The following is a 23891-nucleotide window of genomic DNA, read 5'->3' as shown; positions in this document are numbered from 1 at the left end:
GTGTAGAAATGATTTTACCTAATGAAGAAACTCATACTTTACATTTTCACTCATTATTTCCTCCCTTTTTAAATACAGCTGGTGTATTCTCAGCAGGCCTTGCTCCAGCTGCATTTGTGCCAAATCCATATATTATTAGTGCTGCTCCTCCAGGGACTGATCCATACACTGCAGCAGGATTGGCTGCAGCAGCAACATTAGCAGGTAACTTACTCTTCATCCTTGTTGCTTATTATGGATTTAGTTTTAATTCTGCTATAAGCTTTATTTTTGTCTATTTGGGCAATTTGAAGTTCTAGGAAAATGAAACATTTATCTAAAATGAACTGAAGTTTCCAGAGAGTTAGTTTCCTACTTTTCCTATTGTAATGCTTGGAAAAAGCCTAAGCCTGGTAACTCTTTCCTCATGTACATAGTTGATTTATATTTCAATTTTGTAGTTTCAGAAATCTTACATTGTCAACCACAAATCTTCCTTTTTGTGACCCTTTGTGTTGCCCACAGAGACAATGCAAAGTCAAGTCACTTCTCATAAAATAAACTGGGGGTAGGTGCTATAAATACCCATGTCAGGGAAAGTATGAGGTAAGGAGCTTCAATCTTGAGAGAATGAGTATCTAGAAAGTAATTTATTTAGCAGTATTAAAATGTGCAAGCCAACTGAGGGGCAAAATGGAGGGATGGAGTTGGAAAGAACTTAACTGTCAAAAACCTGAAGCTACCACTCAAAATCTGAAATGAAAGCCAAAACTATACAATGTTACATGCTAGTGGTATCGCAATAAAGCTGGGAAAAAAATGTTTTTAAACCCAAAACTATATTTATTGCTTATTTAAGTAAGGAGAGTTGTGTGCTGGTCAGGTACTATCCTGTTGAGCAAAGCAATTGGTTGATCTTCTGTGGGGTTATGAGGAGGTTATTTTAGGTTGAGTTGGGTATAGAGACAAATGAATGAGTCTTAGGTATGGGTTATTATGTTGGTCACAGAGGCAGAAACAGGGTAATAACAGCCACAGATGTATGTTCACTGGAGTGAGCCTGCCAGTTGAATTTCATTAACTCTAGACTACCATGATTTTTTTTACTTTGTTCACTGATAAGAATTGTCAGTAAGTGCCACTTCTGTGAGTTGTTATCATGACCATAGAACAGTTAGTCTTTTCCTAAGAGTTTGGGACTTTTTTTTATACTCAAGACTTTAAGAAGTGAAAAAATAAATGTTAGTTTCAAATTCTTGTTTGATAGCTGGCTTAGCAGACTGAAACTAACCTGTCATATTCAGTAGTGTTTGGTATAGATCTGCATGTGATTCCATAAAGAAGGGATGAACTGTCTTGGTGCCATTTAACTGGATGTTAGTATGTAAAGTTCTGGTGTATCGTACAATCTATGGAATCAAAAGAAGCCCCTTTAAGAAATTGTTAGTTTTGAGAGTAAGTAGGCATTCTGGACTTAGGCTTTATGAGACCAGTGCGACCTAGTAAAATACAATGTGAACCAGATAATGTAATTTAAATTTTTCTAGTAGCTACATTATAAAATAAGTAAAAAAACATGAAATTAATTTCAGTGTTTGATTTAGCCAAAATACCTAAAATACCATTTTAATATAATTTTAAGTTACTAATAGATCTTTTACACACACATACACACACACACACACCCATGCAAAGTCTTCAAAATCTTGTGTATATCATACTTATAGCACATCTCAGTTGGGCTATCCAATTTTTTAAGTCTTGAGTAGCCACAAGTGGCTTCTGGCTACTGTTTTGGGCAGACAGGTTCTAGGTAGATGTCTGACTCTTGTTTTGATAATGTATTCTTCCTTCATAAATCCTGTTAATAGTTCTCATTGTAGAAATAGATTTTATCTTTAAATTTTTTAATGCTTTTTACTTTAGTTGATTCAGTACAGTTGTGTACTGGGCTCTGCTTTTCTCCAAAACAAAGTAAAACCAAGAGTTTAACTTTATAAAATGTTAAATAGCTATACTAAAATCATACCAGTGGAATTTTAGGCCATCTTTGTTAGATCGATCTGTAATCATGACATCTTATTCATCAGCTTAATGGTGGGGCTATATGTGCATGCTATTTCCTCTCCTGGAAGCAAATTTATCTTAAATAAATAGAATAGAGCAATAACAATTCATTCTGTTTTTCCTACTTTGCTTTCGCATGTCTATGTCTATCTGTGCTTTATATTACCTAGTTCTTTCTTGTCTTGACTCACTAGTCCCATTTTCCTAACCATATAAACACTGAAGTTTGTTTTCATGTGATTTTCAGTTGTTTTGTGAGAATTGTGACTAATTCTGTTTCAAACGTGAAGAATATGTTTAATAAAAACTTAATTAAAAATATTTTTAAAATCAAGAGTTACAATTCAAGTAACAGTTGTAGCAAGCTTGGTACCAGAATGTTCCCTAGTTTTATGTTATAGATTGCAAATAAAAAGATAAAAGTGTTTTTATTGTTGTAATTCTTTTCAGTAGTCAGAAAATGATCTTTCTTAAGAGAATTTGAATTGAACATAGTAAATCTTAAAATTTTATGACGTCTAATGTTCCCTAAAAATATTATGTGTTTGCCAGTATCAGACCCGTAAACTGGCATTCAGTAGATGTTGGATACATTGCTACGTGTCCTGTCAATTCATTGGTCCTCTTGACGTTAGCTTTACCACCTCCACTCCTGAATACTTTCTCTCTTAATAAACATACCTGAATGAGACTGTCCCCCTAATAGAATCAGAAAAAAATAGAAAGTATGTAGCAGATGTTAAGTGGGTAGAGGATTATAAGGACGTTTGCTCTAAGTCTTACACACTGTTCCTTTTTATGATCTAATGGTAACTGACCTCATTTATCTATAAAATGTAAGTAACTTTTTTTTTGGGGGGGTGGGGTGGGGTGTGGGGTTTAGGTCCGGCAGTGGTTCCACCTCAGTATTATGGTGTTCCGTGGGGGGTGTATCCAGCCAATTTATTTCAGCAACAAGCTGCAGCTGCGGCAAACAACACAGCAAATCAGCAAGCAGCATCACAAGCTCAGCCTGGACAGCAACAGGTATAGGCCTGCCTTCATTAAATTAATACCTGGAGAGTCTCTGAAATTGCATGAGTTCCTTGTCAAGATCTGTGTCTTTTCATCATCTTCAATATGTAACACAGTACCTGGTATATAATTGATATACAAGTATTGATTACATTTTTTCTAATTATATGAATTTAAAGATTTGGAAGTACTCCATTTCTATGTTTCTGTTATTGAAACTCTTGAAATCTCTAGCAATTTTTAATTTTCTTTTCATGACCTCTTCAAGTGTGCTAATTTTCCTATCAAAGTAATTAACACTTCATTTTCTTCTGAGTATTTAAATTACTATTTTAAATATTAGTATATATCTGAGCAGAAAAAGATTAATTACTGGGTACTTTATATTTTTAAGCAAGATGAAAATATATTCACTAAACATTAGATTTAACTTCTTAAAATAGAAAATCTTTATTACAAAGGTGCCCCCCCCCCTTTCCTGGAACTATTTTAATAATGTAGAAACACTATTGATGATTGATTTCACAATTCTGGTTGTCAATTTCTTCATATTTATACCAAAGAAGCAACTTAATTCCAAGAATAGTGTTACTTGACAACTAAATTTTGTTCTAAATTTCCTTTATATGCTTGAATACTATATTGATGTTCTGTTGAAGCTTTGGCTCAGTCCTTGTAGATTATACCACAGCATGATTTAATAAATTCTTTTTTAACCTATATCTTCTTTGGGCAAACATGAAAATACCATACTACCTGAACAATACACACACCTACATGTGAGGCTTACTTACACGGTGGTGTTAACAGTGAATCCCCCTTGTCCTGAATTCCCCTCTCCAAATAAATTTCTCTTATTTTTAGTACTACATTGGTAAGTTAAAGAACACAAATACTAGAAATAATTTTCCCCAAAGGCCTTCTAAAATTTCCATGTTACTTAATAAATTGTTCTAGTTGTCAAGAGCCAGTGATTGTGTTTTTGATTTTAAGTATTTTATATTTTTTCATGCCAAATCAACATTTCATTGCACATAAATATGTTCAAAGAATATCCAGAGACCGTGTGTCATACGTAGAGAGTTGCCCGGGATAAATTTATTTATCTGTTACTTTATAATTTCATTTTTAAGGAAATCATTTGTCCTTTGTAGGTTCTTCGAGCCGGAGCAGGTCAGCGCCCTCTTACTCCCAATCAGGGCCAACAAGGGCAGCAGGCAGAGTCACTCGCAGCAGCAAATCCAACTTTGGCTTTTGGTCAGGGTCTTGCTACCGGCATGCCAGGTATATAGTTATAGTTAGTTAATTATAGAAGTTTGCATAGGTTTGAAGTGTTAAATGTAGACACATTGAAGAGTGAAAAAACTCAAGAAATGTCTTTAGAGTCTTGCCTACCTTGCAATAAGTTATTCAGAACTCATGTGCCAATAGTTGAAATCAGTACTATTCGTGAGACTTAACATGAATGGCATACATGTACTAGAATTCCCAGTGCATCCATTTTTTCTTCTGTGTATGGCATAAACTGTAGCATTTTCCCAACCTAACATAGCCCAGAATTCTTGAAGCAGTATTTCAAGAAATAAAATCAGTTAGAGTTGGCACGTAAAGTAAAACTTCTGTTTGCCATTGCTGCCAAAGAAGAAGGTCACTTCGTTAATATTCAGAAGTTTGCAGCTAAAATTTTCCAATTTGAACATTGTTCCTTTGTGTTCAGCCCATTTATAGTATTTTAAACTGTTACTTATAACCTGAATAGTGTCTTTGAAAATATGCCTTTGAAAGCCTAATACAAAGAAAATTATAAAGATTTCTTCCCATTACCACACTACAACTTTCAGAAAGGGCCAACAAAATACATTTTTTTGTGAAGTAGATATTTATGAAACCAGATAGAAAATTACTACTTCAATAATAATGGAAGGAAGGTATTTTTCTTAATCTGATAAAAGCAGCACTTGCTATGTTTATAAAGTGAAATTTAAAGCTGCATTTGAATATCAGTAGGTAATGGGTCACTTCCTATTCCTTCATTCTCTCCACTCATAAAGACTCATTCTCTTTTAAATATGCTGCTTTTTCATTTTTAGTATAGGAGTAGTTATATAGATTGCTAATTAATGAAATGTGAGTTCCAGTTTCCATTTAATTGTAATGTAGTTACATTTTCTATTCATATCACTTCGGAAATGTGTTTAATGTACTGGAAAATAAGTGTAGTTGAGGGTTTCTTTTATGTGTTACGTGCTGCTGAGTACTTCTGTATGTTACTTTAAGGACTTCTCAATCGATTACATTCATTCTATTTTCTCTGAGATTCTGAGGTCTGATTTTATCATCTTGTGTAGCCCTCTGGATAAAGAGAAGATGTTAATACTGCAGTCCCTGAAGTACAAATAATAGAATGGAACTGTTCTCGTCCTTTTTTTTTTTTTTTTTTTTTTTTTTTACCCCAGCCATGTACTTGCTTCGGGGAATCTGCTTTCCCGGAGCCATTGTGGATTAGAGACCTCTGAAAATGTACAGTGAAGCTGAAGTTACAGATGTGGAGGGACATGGAAACAAGGCTAAAGGGAACTGAGCTGAGAGTTTATGGAAGACACTGCTAAGACTACTCTGGGCTCCTCTTTCTACCCCTCACTTTTAAGCCCTGCCTCCATGATTCCTTTGCAGTAATCCTAATATTAACTCAGTAACAATTGCAAAGTATGACCTCCTCTCCTCCATTCTTATTTTTCTCAGTTCTTTATTGTATTTCATCATATTGATGATGTCCAGCTCTTCTACAACTGCTCTCTACCATTACATTACCTTCTGTGATATTTTATTCTCCTGACTTTCCTTTCTCATGCTTTTTTATCAAGTCTCCCTTTCCTCTGTGTATATCCTTAAAAAGGAAAGATAGTCTGGCTCAGTGACTAGATGCTTTGGAGTCAAGTCTGCCTAATTGCTGTAGCACTTAGTCATGTGACCTTGGCCAAGTTACTTTCCTCTTTGAACTTAACTTCCAGTATTGGGACAATAGATACTTTACTTTTTTTGTGGGGGAACGTCTGTCTACTTTTACCTTTTCAGCCATCATCCCTCTACCAGTAAACTAGAGTTTACATCTATATCTTGGATTCTTTGCTGAACACTTAACACATTTCTGCTTTTGTATAGGACATTACCGTGTGTGTTTCAGCCACTCCTCAAACTGACAGTGTCAAAAAATGAACTCTCTCCCAGATTTACTTACCTCACTGTTTACTCTATTTCACTATTAATATTAATTCCACTATCCTCTTTTTTTTCCAGTACCAAAATAGTTTTATTTTCAACATTTACTAAGTTTAAGTTGTGCTAATTTCTGATATGTAAAAATGCGTATCCACTTAACTAGATGTACACACATATAAATACATACCAACGTAATTCATATCCATATTAATATTTTAAGTTTTATCTATACAATTAATTTCAATTCAGGTCAAATATTTCATCTTTTACGATAAACCTAATCTGTTCATGAGAATCTTCATTCCCTTTGAGGTAAGGAATATAGTCCTGGGTAGAACTGGGATATGGTACTGCGATGGTCAGAACTGCTCCTAGCCCATACAGGGTACCTTGGTACAACTTAGAAAAGAAGCCACATCGTCTGAGTAGGTATGGCCATATACCCATAAACTAAGCTTGGTGAGTGGAGCCTGACAGGATTTCAGCTCTCATTGGTTATCTCAGCCAGGTCCCCTTGTACAGGACACAGCCTGCATGTAGGAAGCCATCCTCGAGGGGGCTGCGCAGTGGTGGTGCAAGCAGAAAGGAGTGATCAGGCCACCTTTGTATAGGTTTACTCCTTACTCCAAAAGACTGATCTAATTTGGCTGAGTTTGGTCAGATAGGGGGTCTCTTCTTCAAACCACTAATGCTAATTTAGTTCAGGAGAGCGGTCTCCTTGATGGAAGATCATTTTCACGCTTAAGTGTGCAAATGGCTGTGCCATATGCAAGTGGACTTTCAAGGTTTAGTCTTAAGAAAACAACCCAATGTCAATTCTTGACTCCTAAAAATTATGCTGTCCAGCTGGCTATAGGGGAGCTATGCAGTTTCCCTCTTAAGTGTCTTTAGTCTTGAAGTACAAACTATAAGGAAGGCTTGTTCCAAAACTATTAAGATGAATTCATCACTTGGAGTGGGAGCTCAAACCACTGCTCTCGGAGCCTTGGCTTGGCCGCCTTTACCCAGGAATAGTCTGGACTGTCTGAGGGGAGGAAAGAGGAGCCAGCAAGCAATCTCTGTGTTGTGCCCTGGCCCCGGGCCCACGGGCCAGAGGACCAGGGCCATGGACGTCCCCATCTGCACACCTCAGCAAGGCAGATGCTTGCTTGGTACCACGCCCTCAAGGCTGTCCACTATCCTCTTGAACTAGAAACTTTTGGTTTCAGCCTCTGTATCATCTTCAACTCTTGATTTTCTTCTGTGCTCCACATTCAGTAACTTGTCTGTTCTTTTTTTTTTTTTTTTTAAGATTTTATTTATTTGAGAGAGAGAGAGAGAAACAGCATGAGAGGGGAGAGGGTCAGAGGGAGAAGCAGGCTCCCCGCTGAGCCGGGAGCCTGATGTGGAACTTGATCCCAGGATTCCGGGATCATGACCTGAGCTGAAGGCAGTTGTTCAACCAACTGAGCCACCCAGGCACCCAGTAACTTGTCAGTTCTTAATCATTCTGTCTCCTATTCATTTCTTTTCATCTCTGCTATTCTTGTTCAGCCTCTTCCTTACCCTCCCACTAACTCTATCTGCCTCCAGTCTTTTCTATTCATCTTTTTATTCTCCTTTCATTTACCTTTCAAAAATACAGGTTAGTTTATACCATTCTGGTTCTTGATATTTTTGGTGATCTAATCCCAAACTATCTAATTGGTAGTATCCTTCTACAGTGCTATGCTTTAACACACTAGATCATATACTGCCCCCCAAAAATACTTGTACTTTGATGCCTCTAGCCCTAGCTAATGACTTTTCACTTAGAATACCCTTTTGTACTTTATAAGCAAAATTGAGATATATAGAGTTTAACATTTTCCTTTTTTTAAACTAGCTTTATAAACATTTTGTAATTGGCTTTGCTTGTCATCCTTTAATATCCTTTCCATGATGCCTTCCCAATCTTTCTTTCCCAGTGCTTTTTCATCAATAATTATCCTTTCTTTTCAGTTCCTGTAACACATAACTTGACCTGTCTTTAGTACTTCTGTCTGCCTTACATTTCATTTAGCTCTTTGTGATTTATTTTCTCAATTCTGCACTTATTTTTTGCCATGTTTAAAGGTAGAAAATGTCTTAAAATTAAAGTGGAACAGCTTTTTCTATTTCTCCCTGAACGGCAGTTAGTAGATCAGTGTCATATCTTAAAACAAAGTGGCATCTTAGAATTAAGGAAATAATACATTACACACTCTACTAGATGGTACAGGTTTTTGGGGTGCCTGGGTGGCTCAGTCGTTAAGCGTCTGCCTTCAGCTCAGGTCATGATCCCGGGGTCCTGGGATCGAGCCCCGCATCGGGCTCCCTGCTCGGCTGGGAGCCTGCTTCTCCCTCCTGTACTCCCCCTGCTTGTGTTCCCTCTCTCGCTGTCTCTCACCCTGTCAAATAAATAAATAAAATCTTTAAAAAAAAAAAAAAGGTACAGGTTTTGAGTATGGGGACCATGTCTTTTTTTTTTTTTTTTTTTTTAAGCCCCTGGCTCTTTTTAGACTCTCTCAGTAGTAGAAAGATAAGTACAAATTAGCTTTTGAATTGAATGATCATGAAAATGCTAAAAATTAAGCTTGTGAACTACACCTAAGACAACAGAAGGCGAATATAAGAGGCTCAAATGCATACATTAGAAAATAAGTTTCTACTTAGGAACTATGAAAGGAAGAGAAAAAACCGAAAGAATTGTAGGAGGAAACCAAATAATAAAGATGGGAGCTGATGTGAATGAAATAGATGGCAAACATACAATAAAAAGAGTCAGATTATCCCAAAAGTTATTTTCTTTGAAAGACTTAATAAAATTGATAAACCTCTGAGAGACTTATAAAAAAAGATTTAAAACAGGCATAAATAGCCAGTATCAGATAAATAATCATTGGAAGCTATTAGGAACAATCTCATATTAACAAACGGGAAAATGTAGACAAAATGGACAAATAACTACTGAAAAATGTAACCAAACAGACTTGAGGATATATAGAAAATCTGAAGTCCATTACTATTAAGGAAATCAGTTAAGTAATCAAAAATTTTCCCCCACAAAAACTTTAGGCCAGCATAAAACTTCAGTGGTGAATACCAGGTATTTGAGGAGGAAATAATGTCAATTTTTAAAATTCTAGAGAATAGAAAAAGACAGTGTATGTCCCAAGTCATTTTATGGGACTAGCAAAATCTAAATACTAAAACCTGTCACATTCAGTGCAATCCCTGTCAAAATCCCACCAGCATTTTTCACAAAGCTAGAACAGACCATCCTAAAATTTGTATGGAACCACAAAAGACCCCAAATAGTCAATGCAATCTTGAAAAAGAAAAGCATAGCTGGAGGCATCACAGTTCTGGACCTCGAGCTCTATTACAGAGTTACAGTCATCAAGACAGCACGGTACTGGAACAAAAACATTGTAGATCAATGGAACAGAATAGAGAGCCCAGAAATGGACCCTCAACTCTATGGTCAACTCATCCTCGACAAAGCAGGAAAGAATGTCCAGTGGAAAAAAACAGTCTCTTCAACAAATGGTGTTGGGAAAATTGGACAGCCACATGCAGAAGAATGAAACTGGACCATTTTCTTACACCATACACAACATTAAATTCAAAATGGATGAACGACCTAAATGTGAGACAAGAAACAATCAAAATCCTGGAGGAGAACACAACAGCAACCTCTTGAACATTAGCCATAGCAACTTCTTACTAGACAAATCTCCTGAGGTAAGGGGAAACAAAAGCAAAAATGAACTACTGGGACTTCATCAAGATAAAAAACTTCTGTATAGCAAAGGAAACAACAAAACTAAAAGGCAATCTTCAGAATGGGAGAAGATACATGCAAATGACATCTGATAAGGGGTTAGTATGTAAAATCTACAAAGAACTTACAAAACTCAACACCCAGAAAAAAACAAACAGTCCACTCAAGAACGGGGCAGAAGACTTGAACAGACGTTTCTCCAAAGAAGACATACGGATGGCTATAACAGACACATGGAAAGCTACTCAACATCACTCGGCATCAGGGAAATACAAATCAAAACTACAGTGAGATATACCACCTTACACCTGTCAGAATGGCTAAATTTAACAGTACAGGAAACAACAGATGTTGGCGAGGATGCTGAGAAAGGGGAACTCTCTTACACTGCTGGTGGGAATGCAAACTTGTGCAGCCACTGTGGAAAACAGTATGGAGGTTCCTCAAAAAGTTAAAAATACAACTACCTTGTGATCCTGTAATTGTACTGACTAGGTATTTGCCCAAAGGATACAACAATACTGATTCGAAGGGGTACGTGCACCCCAGTGTTTATAGCAGCAGTATCAACAATAGCCAAACTATGGAAAGAGCCCAAATGTCCATCGACTGATGAATGAATAAAGAAGAATGGTTTCTACTCAGCCATTAGAAAGAATGAAATCTTGCCATTTGCAGTGATGTGGATGGAGCTAGAATGTATTATGCTAAGTGAAATAAGTCAGCCAGAGAAAGACAAATACCATATGATACACTCATATGTGGAATTTAAGAAACAAAACAGATGAATGTAGGGGAAAGGGAAAAAAAAAAAAAAGGGAGGCAAACCATAAGAGAGACTCTTATTGATAGAGAGCAAGCTGATTGAGGGTGGGTGGGAGAATGGGTATTAAGGAGGGCACTTGTGATGAGCACTGGGTGTTGTATATAAGTGATGAATCACTAAATTCTACTCCTGAAAACCAGTATTACACTATATGTTAACTGGAATGAATCTATTTATTTATTTTTAAAGATTTTATTTCTTTATTTGATCGAGACAGACACAATGAGAGGGAGAACACAAGCAGGGGGAGTGGGAGAGGGAGAAGCAGGCTTCCCACTGAACAGGGAGCTGGATGCGGGGCTCGATTCCAGGACTTGGAGATCATGACCTGAGCCGAAGGCTGATGCTTAACCGTCTGTGCCAACCAGGTGCCCTTGAAATTGAAAAATTTTAAAGCTAGTGACTTAGTAGTAGCAAGTACCTACGACTAAATTAAAAAAAATTATGCATGATTTCTATGGGAAGCAGGTTTGCTTAGACATTAAAGGACACCTAAACAGAGACACCTCTGGACAAGTAGGTATTTTAAATATGTCACTTCTCGCCCTGTTAACCTGTAGTTTCAGTCATTCACAATCAGAATTGCTAACACATTCTTCCTATGGTATTTTGACAGCTGATAGGAAAATTTAATGAAAATACAAAGGGTCAATCAAGATTAAGCCACAACACTCCTAACAAAAATAAGTAAAAGGACTTGCTCTATTCTGAATTACTCTGGAGTCAAACTTACTCTAAAGCTGCAGTTAAATTACTGCATGGAGAGAGAAACAGACCAGTGTAACAGAATAGAGACCCCAAAGGTGAGATCCCCAAAGAAATGGACAGCGAATAGCAAAGAAACCCTACAAAGCTATAAGGAGGGGAATGACTTGTTTTACAAGAAAGATGAAATGAAATTGGTTGTTTTGGAAACAAGATGAAACTGAACCCTAGCCCTGCCTTGTGTTCAATAACCAACTCCATTTGGATTTTTAGACCTAAATATGAAAAGTGGAATTTTAAAGCTATTATAATATAGGGACATTTTGTTATAAAAATAAAGGAAATAATAAATTTGACACCATCACCCCAAACGTCACCATAAAGAGAATAGAAGGTCAGGCTAGGAATGGAAGAAGATATTTGCTATATATTAAAATAGTGAAAGACTTAGATACAACATAAAGAATTCTAAACTAGTAAGATAAGGCAGCCCAGTGGGAAAATGGGTAAAAGACTTGAAAAAGCCTCTTCGAAGAGAAAAATCCAAATGCCCAATTTGCATATGAAAAGATGCTCGGCCTCCTTAGTATGGGGAAAAAATCAAAACCACAACAGATTACTTCTGCTTATCTTCCAGATTAGCCAGATTTAAAAGTCTGAGAATTAAAGACTTACTAAAGTCACAGAGCAGTTGAAACTAATACCAAAGTAGCAAGAGTGTAAATTTGCACAATCAGGGTGTCAACTCCTTAGATACATACCTTGGAGTAGAGAAATCTGCACACTTAACATACCAAGATATGTGTACCAAAATGTTTATAGCAGTACTATTGGCAGTGTCCCCAAACGGAATGGTTTAAATGTGGAACAGATAAATGCATTGTGGTATCCATCCAGTGAGGTGCAGTAATGGAAATGTATATGTACATGTACATGTAAATGTACAATAATGGAAATGTATATCTGTATACAACCACACGAATGAATCATACATGCAAATTTTTAAGTAACCCAAAACAAAAATGATGGTTAAGGAGGGATGTGTTTATGGGTAGTAGAGTAGTGTGTAACACAAAGAGAAAGAGGAGATTGTGGTGGTAGAGCAGGGACCTATGAGAGGTAGGGTTCTGGGCAGTGGTTCTATTTCTTAACTTGGATGGTGGTTAGTTTTTTTGGTTGTAGGCATTATATTGTACTTTGGGGTTTTGTACTCTTTTTTTTTTTAAGAGTTTATTTATTTGACAGACACACAGCGAGAGAGGGAACACAAGCAGAGGGAGTGGGAGAGGGAGAAGCAGGCCTCCTGCCAAGCAGGGAGCCTGATGCGGGGCTCGATCCCAGGCCCCTGGAATCATGACCTGAGCCGAAAGCAGATGCTTAACGACTAAGCCACCCAGGCGCCCCGGGTTTTGTACTCTTATGTGTTTTATTTCACAACAGTAAATTTTTAAACACAAAGTATTGTGCTTTGCTTAATAGAGTACATTTTCTGTACTTTAAATAAGAAATTAACTCTCAACATCCTCTTTCTCCCCTCTGGCCCTTTTTACAGCAGAACTCCTCAGAAGCATTGTCTGTACTTGTTTGTGGTTCTTCCATTCTTGACTCAATTCACCACAGTTTGGCTTTCATCCCTTACCATAATGACTTCCATGTTGCTAAACCTATTGGTCAGTTCTCAGCTCTTCTTAATAGCTTTTAGCAGCATTTGACATTGTTGATCACTTAGCCTTCATTGAAATTCTTTTTTCTTTGGCCTGCAACACACCACATTGTTCTCATTTTCTTTCTTCCTTACTGGCTATTCCTTCATAGTTTCTTCCCTGGTTCCTTCTCTCTCCAACCTCTTAATCTGAAGTTCTCTGTCCATAGATCCCTTTTTAATTTTCTTGGTGATTTCATCCTTTATAGCTCCAGCTTGGACCTCTCTTCTAAAGTCAAGACTTTTATGTCCTATTTTGACATCTCCAGTTGGATATCTAATAATCTCTTCTCAGATTTATCACATTCATTCCGTGAGGAGAGGGCTTGAAAGCTCTGCCTTCCCGCCTAGATTTTGCCCTATATGTCTCTTTATTTGGCTGGTCCTCCTAATTTATATCCATTTATAACAAAACTGTAATTGCAAAACAGAATTACGTATTTAATTAAAAACCTTTGCATATGAAAGTGTTGGCCCTAGTGGTGAAGGTAGTGTTTAAACTTAAAACTATCAGAGGTTGCCAGGGCCTTTTTGCAAATGGTTGTCAGGCTGCTGAACCTGAGTCCTTGTCACTGTATAAGACAGCCTTTCTCAACCTGACTTCTGGGAGGGGAGCTTTCCTGCATTGGAGTATCTCCTGTATGTAGTTAACTCCTCTCCTGTGCATCTTGAGTGGTACTTGTTTTATAGTATCCTTGGGAGAATTGGCAAAATAGTGACTTTTCTGTTCACAGTAGTTACTTTCTGTTCTGTGGTCAAGATAAGGAATCCCCACTGAGAAAGGCTGCTAAGATATAAACGTCACTCTCCTGTAGTTCTGAATAGTGCAGATTGTCACCTGTCTTGTGCTTAAGGCTATGATAAAAACTAATGCCTGCGTGATTTTTATTCAAACTTTAGCTTGAGAACCTTTACAAAAAGAGTTACCTTAATGATTTTTAAAGTATCTGTTTACATCATGACTTAAGTTTTTAAATGGATGCTTACAAATGAAAATCTAAGGGAATGCTGGTAATGAAGCACTTGGTTTAGAACTTACTAAAATTGCCTAATCAACGATTCTTACATGCCTTAGTCTTTCCAATCTCCTCTCAGAACTAATTAAGGTAATATTTTTCAAATATCAGTGCTTGATAGCCTATAGTTTCTATATCAAGAAGGTACCTTGTTATTCTGTGGTCCGTAAGTGGAAGGCAGCTCTTAAAATTTAGAGAAAACAATTTTACCTACACTCTATTACATTTCCATATATTTAGTAAGTAATATCTTCTCAGATGTGTTTGCTTTTCATATCATAACTAATGATTTTATATTAACAGTATACAGTTATCTTTTCTGGTTGATAAAAACAAATGCAGGGGGAAATAAACATGCATGTTCCTATAATAAATGTTTTCATTAGTAAACATTTATTTTAATATTATCTAGGCTATCAAGTACTAGCTCCAACTGCCTATTATGATCAGACTGGTGCCTTAGTGGTTGGCCCTGGAGCAAGAACTGGCCTTGGAGCTCCAGTTCGTTTAATGGCTCCAACACCTGTTTTAATTAGTTCAGCAGCAGCACAAGCTGGTAAGTGTAACTGATGTTTTCAGGGATAATATTTTTCTGGTGTTCTTTGAGATAATTTAAAAATAAATAGTCTTTTGAGTAGTTTCAAGAAGTATCTGAAATTTATTTTCCAGCAGCGGCAGCAGCAGCTGGAGGGACTGCAACCAGTCTCACAGGCGGCACAAACGGTCTCTTTCGGCCAGTTGGCACTCAGCCACCACAGCAGCAGCCGCCGCCACCAAGCACCAATCTGCAGTCTAATTCGTTTTACGGGAGCTCTTCTTTGACTAGTAGCTCCCAGAGCAGTTCTTTATTTTCTCACGGACCCGGCCAACCTGGAAGTACATCTCTTGGCTTTGGAAGCAGTAGCTCTTTGGGTGCTGCTATAGGCTCCGCCCTCAGTGGATTTGGTTCATCAGGTAAGCTGCCTTTTAAGATGAGTGTACTCTGCTAAGTGGACATGAGGTATATGTATATTTTTAATAATAAATATTAATAGCTTGTAGCATAGAAAAGACAGGAATAAAATACTGGTTTATTAGTTTAATTCTGTATGAAAAAAACTACCTCCTGCAAATCTTTAAGTATTTATGAATGTTTAGCTCATTTCAAACAGCCCATCTTTTACCCAGATATAGTACATTTTCCCCTGGCTTTAAGAATTGTATTACTGTAATTTTTGTTTTAGTAAGGTTTGTTTGGAGCATATATTTTATACTAATTACTAGCTCTTCCTTATTCTTTATATAATAATGATTAAGGAAGTAACTATTTTGCCATCTTAAATTTCTGGTATTTTAAAATAATTGTCTTTGTGTGCTTATCAGATATTCTTATTAAATGCTAGTGGTTCGTTACGGTTTTTTAGTTGGTATGATACATAAAAATAAAATACAATGAAATGTTCTAAACAGAAGCCCCTAGGAAACTACCAATGTGCTTATCTTTTAGACTAAATAATTTAGCCTTTATCACTAAAAATTCATCTAAAAGGATGTTTCTTCTCATATCCTGGTTTTATGTAGAATACTCAACAAATTTAAATTTGAAGTAAGCTTCACAAAATAATTTACCCACAACAGACTGATTCTGTAACTGAGGAATGACTAGGTGAAGTCAGAAGAGGCCCACATTGACTCCCTATTGATACACCTTGTGGTATCATTCTCTGAGGTTTCCATAGTATTCAGGAAACATTAGAGGAAAAATAACTTACCCTAGTTCTATTGGTACAGTTAATTGGCAGCCTTTTCTTCCTGAGGGGCAGGGCAATTTATTCAGACCTCAGGAGATTTTCTATTTCTGTAAAGTTCTAGAATCTTTAATACCTGCTTCTCATCGATTTTCCCACCACCTTAAAATACTATATGCTTTTCTGGTGTGGAAGATGGCAAAACTAATATGGGCCAGTTGTTATTAAATATGTTTGCCTGTTTTCTAAGAAAGGATCTTCTGAACTTTCAACACATAAGAGGAATGGTCTAAAATAGCTATAAACTTTTAGATGCAGAATGCTTTTTTTGTTATAATGAAGTACAATAGGGAAATAATCACAGTTGTAGAAACAAAGTTACCTAAAGAATGGGCACAAGAACTTCTGAGGGAAAATCAGGTGAACATGTAGACTCTTCAATCTTTTAATTTTTCTACTTGAGTTTTTCATTTCTTTTGGATTTCAGTATTTTTATTTCTACCCACGCACTCCCACAGGACTCATTTTTTGTTTCTGATACAGTTGACAAGCATTTTCTCCCAAATAATCTAACATGCTGAAGAAAACTGAAAGAACATATAACTTAAAAGATAAACTTTGTAGAAATAACTAGTTTCTAAACTAGAGATTATAGACTGTAAATAATTCAGGAAAAAACAAGAGACGAGCTTTGATAAATCTCCTCTTCCCTTTTCTAATAAAACATGTCACTGATGGTCTGGAATAGATTTGTAGGTCCCCTTATCCAGTTCTTTCAAATTCCCATTTGTCTCTTAGTTGTTAAGGTCCTTTCCCCCAGCATTCAGGAACTGGTTGGCATGAACATTTTGTTCCCTACAAATATTTCCTGCAGATGCCTCTTTCCCAAAAACTGATCTTCTTCATGCCTCCCTTATTTTTAATCATTGCTTATGCAATTCTGACTACCAATCTGGGTGCCTCTGTTTACCTTGCTTCAGAGGGCATTAGCAGTTGCCACTCCTGGATGCCAGTACATAGCCTGTCATCTTCCCCTTCCTCTTGGACATTTTGTGAGAGTTATTCAAGTGCCGCACGTGTGTACTCTTAAAACAGGTCTATCCGCTGCCATTTCAGCATTATGGCAATTCCATACCTCTATGAAATCTAAAACGATAGTATGGTTATGTGCACATATACACGCACAGAATCAGACACACAGTCATTCTCTTACCTATATGATGAAATTATTAACACTTACCAGTGTTAAATACCCCAGCTTATAACACAGTCGCTAGGGAGCTTAGCCATTATAATATAGTAACTAAATCATTCTTTCTATGACCCATTATTTAGAAAGTGTTGGAAGTTTGTAATTTAACATTTTATGCACAGTTGACAAATTAGTGACTCTACTGTTGGTCTAGCCTTTTAGATATTTTAGGTATACTTTGTTTCATATTTCATAGTCACACTGTTGGAGATAATTTAGGCATATAGTAAAAGTTAAAGGAGCCAGATTTTAGGTTTAAAATAAAACTATTTCTGAATTACTTTTAAATGTTTGGCTTGGCTTTTCCCTTTTGGAGGAAAATAATATTGCATGTATCAAAACTGTGGGGTTTTTTGGTTATTTGCCAGGGGAATGACAGTGCTACTGCTCTCATTAGAGAGCTGTTGTCTTTTTCCTTGTCAGTTAAATTGTTTTCTGAAATAAATAGGAATTTTAATTGTAGCCATGTTCTAGAACAATCACTTTGACAGTGTCCTTTTAAATTAGCATAGTTAATGTAGCGTATGTTGACAATTTTGCCAAAAGCAACTCAAAGAAGAAATATTTATTACATTAGTGTTTATATTTGGTTTTGCTATTAAAATGCATATAGCTATATAGTATTTCCCTGTTATGATATCTTAAAATGTACAATTTTTAATAAAACGTGATTAGTCTTTCAGAAACCACACTGGCTGGTATAAAAGGTTGACTTGTGTCTTAATATTTTGCCTCATACAGTTGTGTGAGCCTGGTATTTTTCTTTTATAAGAATCTTGAATTTGGCAAAACCAATGTAATTGTTTTCTATCTGTATTATAAGCTTAACTTGGTCTACCCATCATGTGCTCTGCTTAATTTTTCTCTTAATTTTTTCATTATACCCTAATGACCTACTTAAAATTGACTTATGATTAGAAAACCAAGACCTAGTAGAAACTTTAAAAATTCTCTTGAAAAATGTTACCATATTGGTCCGAATACAGAGCTTGTTCTTTAAAAACTTGACAAGAAACATATGAAATTCCTTTAGGTGTAAAAGGCATTCAGTTAAAAAACAAAAAAAAAGGCCAGTGTTTAGAAATAGGAAAGAAGCACTTGAAAATATGGCCGCTGAGACTTCAGAATTGGGAGTTTTGAACAGCCCTTTTAAACACTTGGTAAAGAATTTGATTATCCGATGTGTCGATTAACAGATCTTGGGTTATTTTTTTTGAGCATGCATCAGTACATGGTAATGAGATTCTGCCATTGTTTTATGATTTTGTGGAGTACAAAAGGAAAAAAGGACTAGAAGGTTGAATTTGGGATTAAGTAAAAAGAATTTAGTATGTAGTTCAGTAAGAGATACATTATGAGAGAATTGTATATTATCTAAGAAAAAAAAAAAGGCTTATCAGTCTTCACTTGAGTAAGGGCCTTGTAAAACCGGTAGTAGAATCTTAGGAATGGACGATCCCAAGGGGTAAGTGAAAGCATGTCTTTGGTGTGGTAACAGTAATGAGAGCTATTAATTTTCTAAAAGGACGGTTAGTTTTTCATATCTATTTTGTAACTTAGTTGTTGAAGGATAGGGAGAATGTATAATGTGAAAAATACTGAGAAGTTAGTTGTCATCTCTTTTTCACAACTGACTGATATTCGGGCCAATATGGACTTAAAGGACTATGGTTTGAACACAAGCTAGAAGCAAAATTAAATGTGAATGGTGAAGGAAATGTATTATTAATCTATTTATCAGGGTAATCCTTTCTTGGCATTGAGTTGAAGTCTAAGAACCTGATTCCAGAGATTAGGACACTACCAAAATTTAACCTTATTGGAATTTAATCTCTAGCGTCTCCTAAAGTCGACACCTTACAATTCCAGGGTTTATAAATCATACCAGGGTATTAAAGCACAGTAATCATATGTGTCAGTGGTAAATATGTGTGAAATAATAAACATACGAGTGCTCTGTTAAGTATTTGGTTACTTTATTGGGGTGCATTTATACCCTTTTATGATTAATAAGTTAGTTTATATAGTTATCACAGTAATTATCTCCTCCACAATGTTTCTAAAAATAATTATTGTGATCACTTCTGTTATTTCCCAGCAAGAGTTGGGGATAGGTTTTATTCAGTTAACACATGTATGTAATTAGGGTTTTTTTTATTTCTTCTTCAGTTGGCAGTTCTGCAAGTAGTAGTGCCACAAGGAGAGAGTCTCTATCTACTAGCTCTGACTTGTACAAAAGATCTAGTAGCAGCCTAGCACCCATAGGGCAACCATTTTACAATAGTCTGGGATTTTCCTCCTCTCCAAGTCCAATAGGCATGCCTCTGCCAAGCCAAACTCCAGGACATTCACTTACGCCACCGCCATCACTTTCATCACATGGATCCTCATCCAGTTTGCATTTAGGTAAAAAAAAAAAACCAAAACCCTTTTTATTTGTATGTATACATGTAAGTGTGTTTGTGTGTGTGTTTATAATATATGTAAAATATTTAATGTTGGATAAAACATGCCAAATTGCTTTTGCTTTTAGATATTAGCCTTTTGAAAAAGTTCTACTTTCGTGAAAATTCAAAGTGAGGGTCTAATGTACAGTAAGGTAAAGACCCCTATTGTATCTTATGTTTCTTTTATGAAATACAGTGGTGTGTTTTTTCTTGTCTGTGCTTTTGATTTGTGTGTGTTTTAGATCATCTGAAAAGTCAACTGTTTAAACCTGATAGTAAAAGAAATTTCACTGTTGCAAGTTTTTGCACACCTAAAGGAAAACATTAGTCACATAGTTACTGAAGTTCAAATAATTTAGATTAGTACAATGGTTTTTGCTTTGGCCTTTGAGTGCCTGGCCATTTTCTCAAAGGTTGTATCAGGGTATATGAACTTAGTATGTTTATGAGTTAGAGTCTTATGGGTTTGGTCCATATACTCTTACTTTTGAATATGTCGTTAGTTTAAGAAAAAAAATGTTTTAGGCTTTTTATACCCTTAAATTTGGAGCATTTAGAACTTTTGTTTCTATCTGTATGTTAAAATTGCCCCCCACCCCAGGATGATTGAGATGGTGGTTACCCTTTTCCTTCTCCAGGAAGTATTTATTCATGTAGTTAACAGAGTATTTTTAAGAGATTTTGGATATCAGAGGCTGTGTATGAATCCCTGTCTCTTCAAGGAAAGTTATTTGATTAAAATTAGATTTTGAATTTTTGTAACTTTAGTAAACTCAAAACTGAGATTCTTTTTTTTGATTTTTTTATGTGCTTGGAAAGATTTAAATCAGCTTGTGATTTAAAAAGTAATGTTGGCTGTTGTTAGCAAATATAAGTTAGTGATTATATTTGACCCCCTCCCGTCATAAGGGTATAGCAATTTTTTCCTCAAGTTCATTAATACATAAGTGTCCATGTAACAAAAGGATCTTTTGCAGTGATCATTGTTTAGATATATGTCATTGTGAAGTGGCCTAGAGTTTTAAAGGCCAGTCCTGTGCCCCAAATTCTGGGTCCTTGCTCTTTTGTAGATATTAAATATATACAACTATTAATTTATTTGGATGGGGTCCTAAGATCTCCTATACAGCACTATTTGTGTAAACTTAATGAGTTTGTAGCCTGACACCTTTGTTCATTTATCATCTTTTCTTGGTCATAGGAGCTGCTCAGTTCCTGATCGCTATTATATCTACTCAGACCCACTCACTCCCACCACCCCCATGTAAGACATGCCTTTGAAACTTTGAAATGGACACAAAAATTTGGAACATAACAAGCCTAAGAATAGGTCTTTCATAATAGTTTTGTGTTTTATTTGTTAAAAATTCTATTTGTCATGTCCTGTCCTTACATAGGTAAGTTCCAGATCAGATTCCTGTCAACTGTTACTGCTTATGTTGTGCTTTAGAGCCTGTAAAAATGGCATTAATTATTTTACATAGCTTGCTTAGAAATTAGACATAAATGACTTTTTAGATGTATCTATAATTAAACAGCAATCAAGATATTTTTCTTCAGACTGTAAAGAACCCAGCTGTGTAGATGCTTAGGGAAGAAATTCTTGTCAGTTATGAGAAATCATCATTTGGGCCAGCATTTCTGCATTACAGCCTGATACTTTTGTACCCAAAGTTAAACCCCTTAGTTTAGCTTCAGCTGGAAATCTGATATTTTAATACACCTCTGATTAGAATTATCTGTAGATGACTTTCTTTTGTGATCTCCCAATTTCCGTTAGTTTTAGCTATAGTAAGACTGGCAATGTTGTTAACAAGGACCATATAGAATATAGACCCTGCCAGGTTGGAATAATTTAATAGATTTCATAAATTTGCTCTTTACATAGTGTTCATGGAAGTAATCTATTCTTTGCTTTCATCTGATTAAGTCACAATACAAGACTTACATGCTCTCTGGTCTAAGAAAATAATTGTATATCCTTTAGGTGATTTCTTCATGAATCAAGTTAACAAGGCAGATGATTTAGAAAATACCTATGGAAATGAATTTGCATATCCATTTTTAGAAATAATCTTACTCAGTAGCTCACATATTAAGAATAGAATATCCTGAGATAGGAGTTAGTTCTCAGTTTCATTTTAATTGGTTGGAATTAATTAGTTCCAGGTTATTGTCTTGTGAGATTTTCAGACAGGTAACCATTATAATTATTGATAGGCCCTCCTGATACCTGTATTCTAAAAGTATTGAATGACACGCTTTTTTTTTTTAAACCAGCTCTCCCTTTGCTAGTTATTTGATTCACAGAAAGGGCCTCATAGCAACACTGTGTGCTTCTCTCTTTCCCAAAAAGATGTTTTGTTTTTTAAAATAGTTGTCATTTGATCAACATAAGTATTTTCAGCTTATGACTACTATTCACTTTTTCATTAAAGAACAGGTATTTCAATTGATAGGTTTTGGTGGTTCATTTTTTAATTAATTAATTTTTTTTTTAAGATTTTATTTATTTGACACAGAGAGGGGGGATAGAGCAAGCACAGGCAGGAGGAGGGGCAGAGGGAGAGGGAGAAACAGACTCCCCGCCGAACAGGGAGTCTGATGTGGAACTCAATCCCAGGACTCTGGGATCATGACCTCAGCCAAAGGCAGCCACTTAACCGACTGAGCCATCCAGGCGCCCTGTTCATTTTTTTATAAACTAAAATATTCCTGGTTTGCAACCTTGTTGCATTTTTAATGAAGCCAGGAACATGAAAAAATTTTATTCCTCCATTTCCTAGGACAAAATTTCCAAGAGATAAAATTCCTTTTTAAAAACAGTTACAACCACAATATTATCATATCTTTTAAAATCAATAATTTCTCATTTTTCTGTTTTCCCTAATTGACTTAAATGTCTTTTTATGGGTCCTTATAAGGCCCCATACATTGCATTTGTTTGATATGCCCTTTAATCTGGAGCCATTTCCCCTTCCTCTGTTTTTTCTTTCATTTCTTTGTTGAAGAAACTTTGTCCTGTTGAATTTCCAACATTCCTAACTTTGCTGACTGCTCCCCCATGGTAGTATTTAATGTGTTCCTCTATTTCCTGTATTTCTTGTAAAATGGAATTAAATCTAGAGGCCTGGTCTTATTGTTTGTTTTTTGCTGTTTTTGGCAAAATGAGTTCTGTATTCTCTCTGTTGCACCATATCAGAAGACATGTCTCTGGTTGTCTCCATTGTGAACCTGTCAGCCCGATTCACCTAATGGCGTGCAGCCTTAATCATTGTCTCTTTTTCCAGAGGTTGCAAAGTGGTGAAACTCTTAATTCTCTCATACCTTCAGCATTTATTAGCTGGAAGTTTTCTATAAAAAGGAACTTTCCATCAGTTGTGCGGTTATCCTGGAATATAGTTCATATAGGAGTCAGGAGAATGCTTGATTTCTTTAACTTTATTTTCTAACTTTGAGAATTAACTTCTGAGAATGAGTTGATGGCCTAGCAATTTCTGTATGTAACCCGTGTTCTTTTAATCATCGTTACCTGTAAATTGATGACTTTTTTAGGGTAGTTTATAGGTTTTAGTCCATTGCAGTCTGAGAGACATCAATTTTAACCTTTTTTTGATCCTAAAATTTTTACCATCTGGGGTGCTTGGGTGGCTCAGTTAGTTAAGCATCTGCCTTCAGCTCAGGTCATGATCTCAGGGTCCTGGGATTGGGCCCCATGTCAGGTTCAGTAGGGAGTCTTCTTTTCCCTCTCCTTCTGCCCCTCCTCCCACTTGTGTTCTCTCGCTCGCCTGCTATCTCTCTCTCAAATAAATAAAATCTTTTTTAAAAAATGTACCATCTTTGGCCATTTGGAGCCCTTACAATTAGCTCCTGTTTGACTACAGCTTTTTAAAAGCACTTAAATACTGGGAATTAGAAATAGTGGGAAAGAACAAGGAAAGAGAAGAAATTTAAAATTAATGGTTTTTATCTTGAAATGCAAAGAGCAATGCCATATTCTGTGCTTCAGGTTAAGTGTTCAACATTAAATGAATTATTTTTTCATGTTTTCTTGATCTGTAGAGATGGGGGGAAAAATCTACCTGCAGTTGTTTCTTTAATCATTCTCTCTCATAGAAGTCAGTATCTTATTTTGAGGTACTTCATCTCTGTG

The 23891-nt window shown here is 36.0% G+C and overlaps 1 protein-coding gene across 7 annotated transcripts in view; it reads left to right on the top strand.

Annotated features, from left to right (window-relative positions):
- PUM2 (pumilio RNA binding family member 2) overlaps positions 1-23891 on the top strand; it is a 95831-nt gene that overhangs the window by 44586 nt on the left and 27354 nt on the right. For 4 of the 7 annotated variants that reach the window (XM_078056005.1, XM_078056004.1, XM_078056007.1 and 1 more), the window contains 6 exons: positions 79-204; positions 2930-3072; positions 4215-4344; positions 14725-14868; positions 14982-15266; positions 19461-19697. In XM_078056005.1, coding sequence (XP_077912131.1) covers positions 79-204; positions 2930-3072; positions 4215-4344; positions 14725-14868; positions 14982-15266; positions 19461-19697 — 1065 coding nt within the window. The remainder of the gene's footprint in view (positions 1-78; positions 205-2929; positions 3073-4214; positions 4345-14724; positions 14869-14981; positions 15267-19460; positions 19698-23891) is intronic. The other 3 variants (XM_036112902.2, XM_078056008.1, XM_078056006.1) reach the window with 2 other exon arrangements.

Source organism: Halichoerus grypus, chromosome 10 (genome assembly GCF_964656455.1).
Source record: "Halichoerus grypus chromosome 10, mHalGry1.hap1.1, whole genome shotgun sequence".
Taxonomy (NCBI): Eukaryota; Metazoa; Chordata; class Mammalia; order Carnivora; family Phocidae; genus Halichoerus; species Halichoerus grypus.
Note: the sequence above shows the minus strand (reverse complement) of the source record. Positions and strands in the feature narration are given on the sequence as shown.